The sequence below is a fragment of the Pavona decussata genome, unplaced genomic scaffold, assembly GCF_977016875.1.
Source record: "Pavona decussata unplaced genomic scaffold, jaPavDecu1.1 SCAFFOLD_207, whole genome shotgun sequence".
Taxonomy (NCBI): domain Eukaryota; kingdom Metazoa; phylum Cnidaria; class Anthozoa; order Scleractinia; family Agariciidae; genus Pavona; species Pavona decussata.
In genome coordinates, this window is record NW_028145612.1 from 731506 (window position 1) to 744797 (window position 13292).

General features: G+C 39.0%; 1 protein-coding gene across 2 annotated transcripts in view; it reads left to right on the forward strand.

Annotated features, from left to right (window-relative positions):
* Window positions 1–11852, forward strand: part of LOC146460746 (uncharacterized) — a 110633-nt gene extending 98781 nt beyond the window's left edge. The window contains exons 3-4 of one of the 2 annotated variants that reach the window (XM_085087538.1): window positions 5634–5682; window positions 9015–11852. In XM_085087538.1, the coding sequence (XP_084943664.1) occupies window positions 5667–5682; window positions 9015–11839 (2841 nt within the window). In that variant the 5' untranslated portion in view covers window positions 5634–5666 and the 3' untranslated portion in view covers window positions 11840–11852. The remainder of the gene's footprint in view (window positions 1–5633; window positions 5683–9014) is intronic. The other variant, XM_085087537.1, reaches the window with a different exon arrangement.
* Window positions 11853–13292: the final 1440 nt, after the last annotated feature.

Consider the following 13292-nt stretch of genomic DNA (forward strand, 5'->3'; position numbering starts at 1 on the left):
GAGCACAGGGACACAAGAGACACTGCTTTAATCAGCCTTCAACGGTTCTACTGTATACTTGATTTTTCAAGATAAGACCAGAATTTAAGTGCAACTTTATCCCGCCTAATTTACTCGAATTCCAACTAAAAAAAAAATTAGTGAACTCCCCACAATTAGAGAACGGAGTTTCCCGCATACATAACTTCCTCACAACTTTCGTCTTTCGGTAAGTAAAGCATTGCCTCTCGAGGCTTATGAAAAAAATTAAAGCTTATCAGCAAACAGTCTGAAAGATTAAAATTGTCAACTTGTATTGGTTCGCACTTCTGTTGTAGGAGAGTTATACACCCAGAATTTTTGATGGCATTTTTTTAAATTATTAGGCTTTTAGATTGTTCTGCAGCTAAGCAAAATACAATTACTTGATTATCATAATTGCTGTGACGGTCAGTTTAAAATATTGGTGTGGCGTGTGCCAAGGTCAGCTCAGTTCAAGGATTTGTGGTGCCAAGGAAAGTAGTTTGGTTTTGTTTTGCGCGATATTGCATGCAAAGTCACTAAACAGAAACTTGCAGTAAAATATAGATAATGTATAATGACATATATAACGAGATTCGCTATCACAAACAAGTCCATTGATATATTAGTCCGAGTGAAAACCGCAGAGTCATGCAGTAAGCAAGTTCTTGTAAGGCATACGACAATGGAACATGTCAGTCGGGCAGCCTGATTCCTTTGAATGTAAAATCCATGATTTATTGTAGCCATCGAGTTCTTGAACTCGAAGTCATATGCGTAAAAGGATATCAGAAATACATAGGAAGTCGGATTTAGTGGTTGAAGCTGAGCAGGGAAGGTTGTTACTTATACAACATCCCTTCTTAATCAATATATGACAGGTAGGCTTCAACCTTTTGGCCATAGCACTATACTAACCTCACTATGCTCACCAAGTTACAACCATTAACACTTTGCGCAATAAAGTGCAATTAATTAACAGTTATTCAAATAAGTAGTTCATTTCCCCCATGTTCGTCAGTAAATATTGATGGTAAAGGAGAAGCAGAGAAGACAAACCAGAAAAATACATAAGGTAATTGTAGGCGGGCTGTTCCCTTTGAAAATATACTGCAAATCATTGCTCGTCTTACTCTTATTTCAAATGGTGTGTTCATTTTCGATTTAAATGATGTTTTCAAAATGAATTTTTTTGTCTTTGTTGATTATCTAGACTTTTGTTTAGAGTCCGTAACTCTTTTTCAGATATTTTAGGATTGAGGCTCAAAGCTAGATTTAGCCATGACTCCTTTGATAGTTCTGTCATATCTTCTTGCACTTTCCTCCGCCTTTAGGGACGAGTAGCATTTTTTCTCCTTCTGGATGCGATGCTGGTCAATCGCAGTGTTTTTCACTATTTTCTTTAAAGTTTTTTCAGCAAATCACCCAGTACTCATTCATGTACTGACAAGGGACAGTTGGAGTGCTTCGTGGTCCCAGTTTCATCAAACCTAAACACTCCATTTGCATATATATGGAATTAAATTTCACTGCCAGTGTCTGAGCGAGAAGTTACGTGTAAGTGTGTCAGGTTTTCCAACCCACCCCCCCTCCCCACAAAATAATAATAATAATAATAGTAATAATAAATTGTGCTTGAAAATAGCTCTGTTGTGCTTCGAAATACTCTCTTTTTTTAATCGCAATTGAATTGTAAACAGGTTTTTAATAGTTCTTTTTTCTACTTTTAACATGTAAATATCAATTTTGCTTGGAATATTTTAATAAAGAGATCATATTATATAATAATAATAATAATAATAATAATAATAATAATAATAATAATAATAATAATAATAATAATAATAATGAGGTTAAATTGACACGCCTGGGAATTTAAGGGTTACATAGCTGGCATCAACGGCACCATCCGGTTAGCTTCCCTTACAGTTCCTACAAATAGGAGGCGTGCTGTTAATTAGCAATACATATACCCTTTTATTTATAGCGTTCATTTTTATTGTACTGCACCTTGAAACATGCGAGTTGTCTTGGGAAGGATATTACTGAGAGGAGATTACTTTCTGTAAAATGGCTTGCATGTCCGGAGCGAGATATATTCGGTGTATACTGGTCGGCTTTGGTTGCGTTTTATTCCCGACTTTACTGATTAAGATTCCAATTTGCCAAAAATAAGTTCATTATAATGCTCCTTGTCAATATAAAAGTGCGTATCGTTAATAGCGTTAATGGCCTTCTTTACATGTAATCCATCATCTCGGGTAACTCCTGTCGCTTTCTTTGTTCAAGCCTTTAAACCCCGATATCAAAATACAAATTCTCCTTTCTCGTCACCATACATTTCTTATAGCAGTAGTGGGGAGAATTCGCGTTGGCTGATCATATCTTTTATTCTCATAACCTATCTAATTGATAAGTATTGATATTACGAAGTGAAATTCAAAGTTTTAGGCTGATCACTATTGAGTCTTAGAGGGTAAAAAAAAAATTGCCAAAGAGGTGACATCATCACCGCAGCTTGGCCAAGGGAAAAACATTTCATGTTCAACAATGACCAATGACCACTTAATTGATTATAAACGCGCGCAAATCAGTGACATCATACGTATATTAAAACGGGAATAGAAGTGCCAAAATATTCGAACAAATTCCAGTCGTTTCATCAGTCGAAGTCAAATTGACGTTCGTTGAAAACATGCGCCAAGAAATTGGAAGATGTGCGCGCGGAATCTTCGAGTGAATACTCCATGTTCTGCAACGAGCGATGACCACTTAAATGACTATAAACGCGCGCCAATCTATCAAAGTGATATCAAACGTATGAAGTTCAGCGACGGGGATACAAGTGCCAAAATATTCGAACAAATTCTAGAAGTTTCGGGCTTACAGACCTTCATCAGTAGACGTCAAATTGACGTTTGTTGAAAACATGCGCCACGAGATGTGCGCGCATGAAATTGTGGCATTCGTTTTCTTCTTCTTTTCTTGTTCTTTTTCAACCAACGTCAACGTGACTTCCACAGATGGAGGGCTAAGCCCGAAACATTTAATTGGAATTTGTTCGAATATTTTTGTACCTCTATTCACATCACTAACCTAGCCTTGATTGATTTGTATCACGTTGTATGAGTACCAAGCACAGCACACGACGTTTTTCGTTTACCACGATAGTAAACGTTAACATTTTCGTTCAAGGGCCACTATATGTTTACTATAAAGTGATTTCCGACAAATGAGCAACAATGCCCGGCTAGGAAAGAGGGATTGAACGAATAATACTGGTGAATAACGACTGATTTTTTTCTTTATGAATTTTAAATTACTCTAAGACACATCGAAAGTGACTGCCAGAAACCTGTAATTATTTCTGTTTCATAAGGTATTTTTTAGATACTGACATCATAAAATATGACAAACCATCGGAATTTGGGAAAGTCTCGGATTTAAAGAAGTTTCAATTTGTCTGGGGAGATCGTGCGAGAGGTGAAGTGGTGAGTGTATTATTTTATGATGTATGTTAGTTTTATGGGGCCTGTCTAGCGGCTAGATTTAAGAGGTTAACTCAAACTACTGCCTCAACATGCTTCGCTACATGAAATTGTTGCGACATCTTTAAAATCTCATTTTAAAGTTACCTTTGCTTCTGTTTCAGAATACTTGGGTCCAAAATTTTGTAAATGAATATCAGTTGACATGTTTATCCACAAGTTTATTTCTGACATTCAGAAAAGTTTGCACTTAAAATTCTACGCCTTCACTTATCAGATGCCCCACCAAAGTTGCGCAAATTGGCTTATACATTTTGCCATTTGGAAGGAAAATATTTCGCACAATTTTATTTTCGAAAACTTCAAAAAATATTTCCTAAATATGTATTTGTCAAATAAAAAGCCATCTAAGAAGAGGCTATCTCTATATTTATGAAACTGGACATTTGTCCGATTCTGCCAGCCCAAAAGACTATGAATATATGAATTCTCTTCAGTTCGTACCTAAACTTTAGAGCGGTTGTCAATTGAGTGTCGAAAGTAGTTCGCATTTGCTTTGGTTTTGATTTACTATGTTTTGGGATTGGGTCACTTTCTGGACCAATGAGAAGCAAAACAAAACAACAAACAAACCATGACTCGACTTGCTCGCACGCGTTTTCCCGCGCTTGACGCCGTTACGTGTATTTGCTTCGAGTTGTGATTGGTTCTTTGCGATGTTTACGTTTCTTGTGATTGGCCAGAGTAATTACTTTGGTTTTGCTTTTAGCATGCACTCTTAGTTGAAAACCGCTGTAAATAACGGCTTACGCCAACGACAACTTGATCGGACCATCCGGCTCTGCTTTACAGTTCAGTTTTTAAGGCCAAGTAATGCGGGCAACATTTTCTCTGGTAACTTGTCGCGCAAAAATGTTGCATTGCAAGTTGCAAATTGTTTGTTGGCCGTATTACCACCTCCGCGCGCAACAAATTATTTTTATGTTGCAGAGAGTAGACAGAGCGTCTCAGACTTTCTGAAACTTGCGCGACAAGTTGCAAAAACAATGTTGCCCGGCCGTATTACTTGTCCTTTAATTAAAAGGCGGCTGCATGTTTACCTTAACGTTTTTGATTGCATGACCACTGATGTCTGTAATGAATGGCTTTGAGATGAGCATCGGAAAAAATCTTGTCAATTCACACGGAATCCCTGGCCTTGTACAGTGAAAAACGATTTCTAGCTAAATTAGCTCATCGTTTGAGAATCCAATTTTAAACTTTTTCCGCTTTCATACTCTGGACCTTTACTTTTAAAGGTCATAAATTTCATCTCTAGACACTCTTTCGCCCACAAGGCAAGCGCCCTCCCATCGGAAAATGCTTCGCAGCCCGGCATGGGGGAGGAGACTTGCCACTTTAAATTTGGTACTCGGAACAAGACTCCTGTTTTTTTTTTTTTTTTTAGTTTTTTTCTTCTTCTTCGACATTGGCCCTAGAAAAGACTGCATGGACACGGGATCACGGTGATAAAGCAATATAAGCTGCAGAGTAAAGTTCAATCTATTCAACACAGCACCACTGTCCTGTATGCCAGACCTGACACGATAAGCAGTCGGCAAGGCCAGAAAGTAGCCGTGGACAGCTGTTTCACACATATATAGTGCTTTTTAGTCTTAAGCACTAATCAAGTCAGGTCTGGCCCACCGTAGGTTTGTGCTAAAGAGGATGCATCTTACTTTTTTTGCAAAAGAAATCTATATCGGGGCAGTTGCTGTCTTTTCCCTTTCTCACGCCCATCGTTCCCTAATGGCATCGATTTGTGTAACATTTGTCGATTTTCCAAGAAAAATACACTTATAAAATTAAATGGCAAACAAACAAACAAATTTGGCAGATGATCAGGAACTCGTGAATGTACTCAGTAACATGAGCCGAAAAAGGTGGATTTGCGTGAAACTGGCAACTATTTTAGAACATCTACGTACAAATAAAATTCGACAGTGTAAGATCTATCTTTAGAACTCACATCCCCCGAAAACAGATCGAAAGTGACTCCAGAAACACAGAAACAAGGCTTATTGTGTCATAATTTGTTTTCAGTGTTTTCTGTGTTGAAATATGAATAATGATAATTATGCAAGCCTTTCATTTTCTTACATTTAGTTAGGTCTCTGATTTGGTGAAGTTCAATTTGTGATGGAGAGCCGTCGTGGTAAGTGTAACTTCAGTTAGGCCCGTTTAAATGGTTTCAACATTTGTTTCAACATGCGTTCAACACAGTTCAGTGTTGAAACAAATGTCGACGGCGTTTGAACAGGTCGTTCAACATTGTTGAAAGTGTGTTGAATCAAATTTAAATTGGTTTAAATCTCATTCAACATCGATTCAACATTATTTTCCTTTGTTCTTGAAAGTATTGAATGGCGTTGAAGCCGCTTGAACACTCCGTTTATTCAACATTCACCCAACTTCCGTTCAACTTTTGTTGAACGAATTTTGGGCAAATGTTGAAACCGTTTAAACGAGCCTTTATTCATCTTGTTTTTGTCTCGTACATTGCATAGACATTAGTAACTTTTATCAGTTTAGAGTAGTTGGGAATAAAATATATGAAATACATTCATTTGAACCGTGAATTCAGTTCCAATATTTGTATTTGATATGTTTTCACATCTGTCTCTTCAACTCTACGGGTATTAGTATTACACGAAATCACAATATGACCAGCCCCAGCTAACTTGTTAGCTCAGTTCAGCAATGCACCGGTATCACAGAGGTCATGGGTTCAAATCCTGCTCAAGTCTGACTTTTTTTCTTAGACTTTAGCTTTCTTTTCGCCGGCAGCTGCTTGAGAACGTAACTGCAGTCGTCTCTCATGTATTACATTTAGAGTAGTATCACTGGGATACGTTTATGTTTTGCACCTGAGTCTTTTTAATCTTGAGAGAGATGCCTCACCAAGCTAATTCCAAAATGGTCTATTTTTGCCGTTTTGGAATAATACGATATTTCGCGACATTTATTCCGCAAATTTCGTCGTTGGAAACGGGAAAATGTGATGACGTAAAAAATTACCGAATGTAATAATGCGGCAGAACGTTATATTTTAGTTTTTATGACAAAATTCGGCCTCGCGCAAACTCGACCTTGGTTAACTCGAACAAAATCCAATTTCTCCCAGATTTGAGTCATTTACTATCAGCTAATTCCAGCTCCCCGCTAACTCAAACTTATTTTACTTTCCCTTGGCTCAAGTTTACCACGATAACTTATGAAGAACTCCATTGTTTAAACGTCAATCAATCAATCAATCAATCAATCAATCAATCAATCAATCAATCAATCAATCAATCAATCAATCAATGTTTATGTGCGCCATTCTCGGTCGATAAACCTTAAAATGTCAGAACGTAGCTGATTGGCGCGTCGAAATCTTCAAGCTTTGTTGATAATGTGATTTCAATGTATGGGAATGTCCTTGATATGTTCTTATAAAATGTTGGCTAAAATTCCCAAACCAAACGTTGATATAACCACGATTCTTGAAATTCAACACTGACCCCACTAACTCGAACCCACTCGAATTTTTTTTTGTTTTCCTTGGAAGCTCGAGTTAACGGGGTTCTACTATATACAGGCGATAATGAAAAACTCTCAGGTGCTCTGTAAGTGTATTGCCTGGTTGTTTTTCATTTTCGAGGGCTGTTTGGTTTGATTCCATGAAAACACGAAAATGCCAAGAACACTGTGCAAATAGTTGCTTCATAAAATTCAGACTGACTGGGCTCACCCGACAGTTCGCTCTGGTGAAATATCTGTTCGGAAAGACATTACCCGTCTCAGAAATTTGGATTCAGTTGTGAAGAAAACCTAATGGTTTTTTTTTTGTAGTGAAAGTTTACGTCAAACTTTCGCAACACTGAAAAACTAATCTCTTTTGTTTTCGGATGGGCAAATACGTTGTTAAAAGGTCGAAACTGAAACCAGCCAAGCTATACTAACGTTTTCGGAAAGCCAAATGGTAGCTCGTAAATTCAGGGAATACGATTCCTTCCACTAAAATTTATGGCAATTAAGATTTTCAACTTAAGATGCCGAACAGATCAAACTATGTAAGCTTACACAAAATTGCTTTTGAAAAGAACATAAAATTGTGTGAGAATTCAGTAAACAACATTTAACTATTTCGTTATGTGGTCGTTGACTTGCCCCTGATTCATTGGATTTGCCACATATTCTGTACTCACCGTGAAGTCTACTGAACAGGTGAAATGTTGCCGTGTGCATCAAGGAGTATGTGGCGAGGCCAAAGAACTTCGAAGGAGGCTACATTTTTGTATGCGTCCTAATTCGAAGCCAAAATTCTTCTTCGGCACTCGATCAGGACAGCCAGCGAGAACATTTCAGCAAAAACACTTACAATGCTGTCGTCTGTGTTCCAGGTCGTTTTATGCCCTTTGAAGAACATGTTTGATCTTTTCGGATGTTAAGATGCTGAAAGCTTTGGGGAGCCGAATCTCATTCTCCGAATTTACTAGCTGTTGTTGGCTTTACGTAAACGCTAGCTGGCGTTTTTTTTTTTTTTCGCAATTTTTATTTGCCCCTCCAAAAACGAAAGGAATTCATTTCCAGTGTTACAAAATTTTGAGTTGACATTTGCCAGAGAAAGTTAATTGAAATAGGCTGTATACCCACAATACAATGGGAAATGTGTAATATACCGTACCGCGTGTAGCACGAAAATTTTGCGGAAGTTTTATTTTGCGGATTGGTGATTTTTGTGGTTTGCGGGAACAAATTTTTGCGGTTCAAGATGACTGAAACTTCTGCTTGGAGCTAATTTTTGCGATTCTCTGTTCAAGCAGCAGAACATTTAAGTGGAAGAAACCTTAATATTTTCAACTTTTATTGTACGGTTTGTTGAGTCACAGTTCACTCTACTTACATATTAGAAACAAAAAACTGTAATACCTTACTGCAACAAAACACTGTTTCATTAATAGGGTTTAGTAATACAGACTAGATACAGACTACATAAAAAATCATGTTAATGTTCTTGCTTAAGTCCAATGTATATCACCGCAGTGGTACAAGTCTATTAAAAGCGGAGTTTTTAATTTGACTGAAGGGAGTTAATTTTTGCGGCGTTTTATTTTGCGGGGTTTTTTTTTCTGCGGGGACTAATTTTTGCGGATCGAGGTAAATCTGCAAAATCCGCAAAAAATGGAACCCGCAAAATTTTCTTGCCACACGGTAGGCGTTTTGGGGATTTCCCCATTGGCAATTATTTTGTGTTGACGATCGGTTCATCAGACTTCTTTAATGTTGGGTGACCTTTACCGGTTCGTTGAGATCTTCCCTAAAGAAATTGAAAGAAATCACAAGGCCAAATGTGTATGGTATTTATACCACCTTATGGTATTACCACCCCCACCCCTCGCCTGACTCCAAAAACTCCAACAGTTCAGCTTTAGTTCAAACATGAGCACAGTACAAGCCTCGATTTTTATATATTGACTTTAAATCTCTCTTATGACCTTCTAGAGAAGACTGTCATGGACAAAGCAACCCACGTTTTGATAGATGTGTTCTTTATTAGCCTCTGTTTGGCAAAATTTCTTCTCAACACCAGTCGTATTATCGAAGCCGTCAAGTTGTGCAAGGAGTGTTTGATTCTCATCAGCAACAAAGCTTTGGAAAAAGAACAGACATTCGTGAATTTAAGTTACATAGCTGTTTATCGTACAATGATAAAGGGGTACCGCCTTAACAGCGATCATGCAAGTGCCACAGAATGCTGTAGAAATCTTCTGGAGATAGTGCGCAGATGTGGTAAAAGAGACGAGGAAGGCAGGGTAATTTATGAACTGGCGTCATTGTATCAGCGTCAATGCAATTATAAAGAAGCAAAGCACCTTTACGAGGAAGCTCTCCGTATCTTGATAGAAACTGGCGAAATTCGAGGAGAATTACTGTGTTACGGCAACCTAGGAACTGTGTTTCAATGTCTTGGTGAATATGGTAAGGCTGAAGAATATATCCAAAAAGCACTTGCGATCTGTAAAGAGCTTGGGGACAGAATAGGAGAAGCCTCATGTTACGGAAACTTAGGGACTTGTTTTCAATCTCTCAGTAACTATAGCAAGGCTGAAGAATGTATAATGCAAGCACTTGAGATCAGAAGAGAAATGGGGGATAGACAAGGCGAAGGGGAAGCCTACGGAAATTTAGGGGCTGTGTTTTATTGTCGTGGCGAATATGAAAAGGCTAAAGAGTTTTTTCAGAAGGGGCTTGCCATCAAGACAGAAATACGCGACAAACATGGAGAAGCAACATACTACGGAAATCTAGGAACTGTCTTTCAGTCTCTTGGTGAATATGCTCAGGCCCAAGAATATCTTCAGAAAGGACTTGCCATCAGCAAAGAAATAGGCGACCGCGAAGGGGAAGCAGCAAACTACGGCAACCTAGCAACCGTGTCTCAATCTCTTGGTCGATATGCTGAGGCTGAAGAATACCTTCAGAAGTCACTACCGATCAGAAAAGATATAGGCGACAGATGCGGAGAAGCAGCAGATTACGGAAACCTGGGAACGTTGTTCTATTCTCGAGGTGAATATGCGAAGGCCGAGGAGCATCTTGAGAAATCACTTGCGATCAGGGAGAAAATTGGCGACAGACATGGAGAAGCTTCGTGTTATGGAAACTTAGGACCAGTGTTTATGTCGCTTGGGGAATTTCTCAAGGCTGAAGAATATCTCCAGAAAGCACTTGCGATAAGGAAAGAAATTGGCGACAGACAAGGAGAAGCGGTAGATTATGCAAACCTCGAAGCTGTGTTACATTATATTGGTGAATACAGACAGGCTGAGGAATATCTTCAGAAATCTTTAGCTATCTTGAAAGAAATTGGTGACCGAAAAGGAGAAGCTTCGTGTTATGAAAAAACAGGACAAAAGTTTGTACGCCTTGGTGAATATGACACAGCCGAAAAATTTCTTCAGAAATCACTTGACATCCGACAGGAAATAGGCGACTTAAAAGGAGAAGGTTCGTGTCATGGAAAGCTAGGAACTGTATTTCGATGTCTTGGTGAATACAAAAAGGCTCAAGAATATCTTCAGAAAGCAGTAGCGATCGTAAAGGAAATTGGTGACAGAAATGAGGAAGCAATACACTGCAGAAACCTCGGAAACATATTTCAATCACTTGGCGACTATGGAAAGGCTGAACAATATCACATGAAAGCACTTGTAATGAGTAATGAGATTGGGGACATTGAAGCTGAGTTTAGTTGTTTCTTTGAACTTGCAGTTAACACGTTATTGGAAGGAAACATTGATGGAGCTTTATTATGTCTCTTAGCAAGTATTCAGACATGCGAGATTATGAGAACTTCTCTTAGAGACAATGACCAATTTAAGGTATCTTTTTTAGATGCCGGGTACGTGCTTCCTTACCGGATGCTCAGTAAATTGTATCGTTCTGTTGGATGCCCTACTCTAGCTCTGTGGATTGTAGAGCTTGGACGAGGCAGAGCCTTGGCAGACTTACTATCTGTTCAGTATTCCTTTCAGCAGGCACCGGTGAAAGCGAAGTCATTGCTGGCTTTTAACAAGAATTTTAAGATAAAGAGTTTATTTGCTTTTTCTTCTTGCTTGTACATTTCTTATTTTGGCGAGAATTTGTCATTGTGGATCCTTAAACCAAACAATCAGATATATTTAAGAACAATTGACGCTAATGTCTGTCTTAATAACGCGGGATCAGCCGTTAGTCGAAACGTGGACGAAATATTTGGAAACGAGAGCTTTAGAAGGTTTCATGTCAATTTTACTCAACATCACTGCGAAGATCGATCATTGTTTCCTTCAGTTACCAATCAGCTGAATCGAGAATCGTCTTTGACGGACAGTTCTGCAGTTCTTCGCCTTGTAGAAGAGGACGAAGTCGAAAACCAACAACTTGATCCGGATCTTGCAGAATGTTACAAAATGCTTATCGCTCCTATCGTTGACTTACTTGAAGAAACAACCGAACTCATCATTGTTCCAGATCGCTGCTTATACAAAGTTCCATTTGCAGCGTTAAAGTCTGACGCTGAGGATGTGAACAGGAAGTATTTATCAGACACCTTTAGGATTCGCATAATCCCCTCTTTGCTGAGCTTGGGTCTTATTCAGAACTGTCCAGTTAATTATCACAGTCAGACAGGTGCACTGATAGTGGGTGAGCCTAAAGTAGAGCAGGTGTTTTACAAGGGGCGTACTGAAAAGCTTTGTCCACTGCCATCTGCAAGGAAGGAGGCAGAGATGATTGGACGATTGCTTGGCATTCAGCCTTTGTTAGGAGAGCAAGCAACCAAGTAGACAGTACTTCAAAGCATTCATTCGGTGGCTCTAATACATTTCGCTGCTCATGGTAATGCTGAAAGAGGAGAGATCGCCCTTGCTCCACAGCATCCTGACAATGGGATTCCACAAGAAGAAGACTATTTGCTAACAATGACTGAAATTTCGCAAGTTCGACTGCGGGCTAAATTGGTTGTCCTAAGCTGTTGTCACAGTGCTCATGGACAAATTACTTCAGATGGAGTGGTTGGAATCGCCAGAGCTTTCTTAGGATCTGGTGCCCGCTCGGTGTTGGTGGCCCTGTGGGCCCTGGAGGACAAAGCAACAGAGCAGTTCATGAGTCGTTTCTACAAACACCTTGTTGAAGGGAAAAGTGCCAGTGAATCTCTTCACCAGGCCATGAAGTGGATGAGAGCTAACAGCTATTCTGACGTGGGACAGTGGGCGCCTTTTATGCTGATTGGAGATAACGTGACATTTGATTTTGGAAAGTAAAGGTTAGTTTTTTTTTAAAGAGTTTTTGAACTCTACAGATATCGAAATATTTGAAGACATTCTCAAACCTTGTCCTTTGTTACATATTCTTCTGTGACAAACATTGCATAGTTAGTGCCCACACTTTCTGCGCATCACGGGATGCCTCCTGAACAAAGGTATTTTTGCGCAGTTATCATATGGGAAACGTAAATCTTTGCAAGGGCTATTGAAATCGGAAAAGACAAGTGGGGGTAACTATGCATCCTTCAGGGATAATGAAGTTTAACTCAATCTGGAAAAATGCAATTATTGTTATGTAATTGAAAACATCTTAAAATTATCGCTGTTTTTAAATTATCTCTGGAAATGTTGGTCACCTCAAATTTTCTTTTAGGATTCTAATAGCCCCTGCTTAGACCAACTTTTACCGCAATGTCATGAACCACGCACCTTCAAGATTAACTGGCTAGTGAAGGTACCTAACTTGATAGTCCTATCTCTTGAAGCCCCTCCCGCGCAAACTTTGGTCGAGTCAGGTCTCTCGGGAAAGAGGGGCATAGGTTTGTAAGTAGTTGAATTTGAAAGAAAATCAGTGTAGGCTTATTGGCCTTTACTTTGGGGGAGGGAGGAAAGGGGGGAGGAGTCGGGGGTCGTCTTACGATCTCCGCCCTCCCCCCCCCCAACAAAGCAAAGGGTTTTTTTTAAAAAGTCTCTGAGAAGCTTGGTTAGATTCTTTATCCCCTATGCAAATAAGATGCAAAATCTCAGTAAACAGAGGTTAATCAGTTACTGTTTAATCGAGCTTTCTTTCCTGGATTAATTTAACTAATCAATTAATTTTATCATCTTAATGATCTTTTATCAGGTGTGTTTCAAAGAAAAATCCAGCTCAAGCGGTGAGACACCAGACACGCAAAAAGTTACAGAGTTACGGTCATTCAGCCAGTGGGTTGTTTCGCCTGCTTTTGTGGACTGTGAAACCAGAAATTGCTTC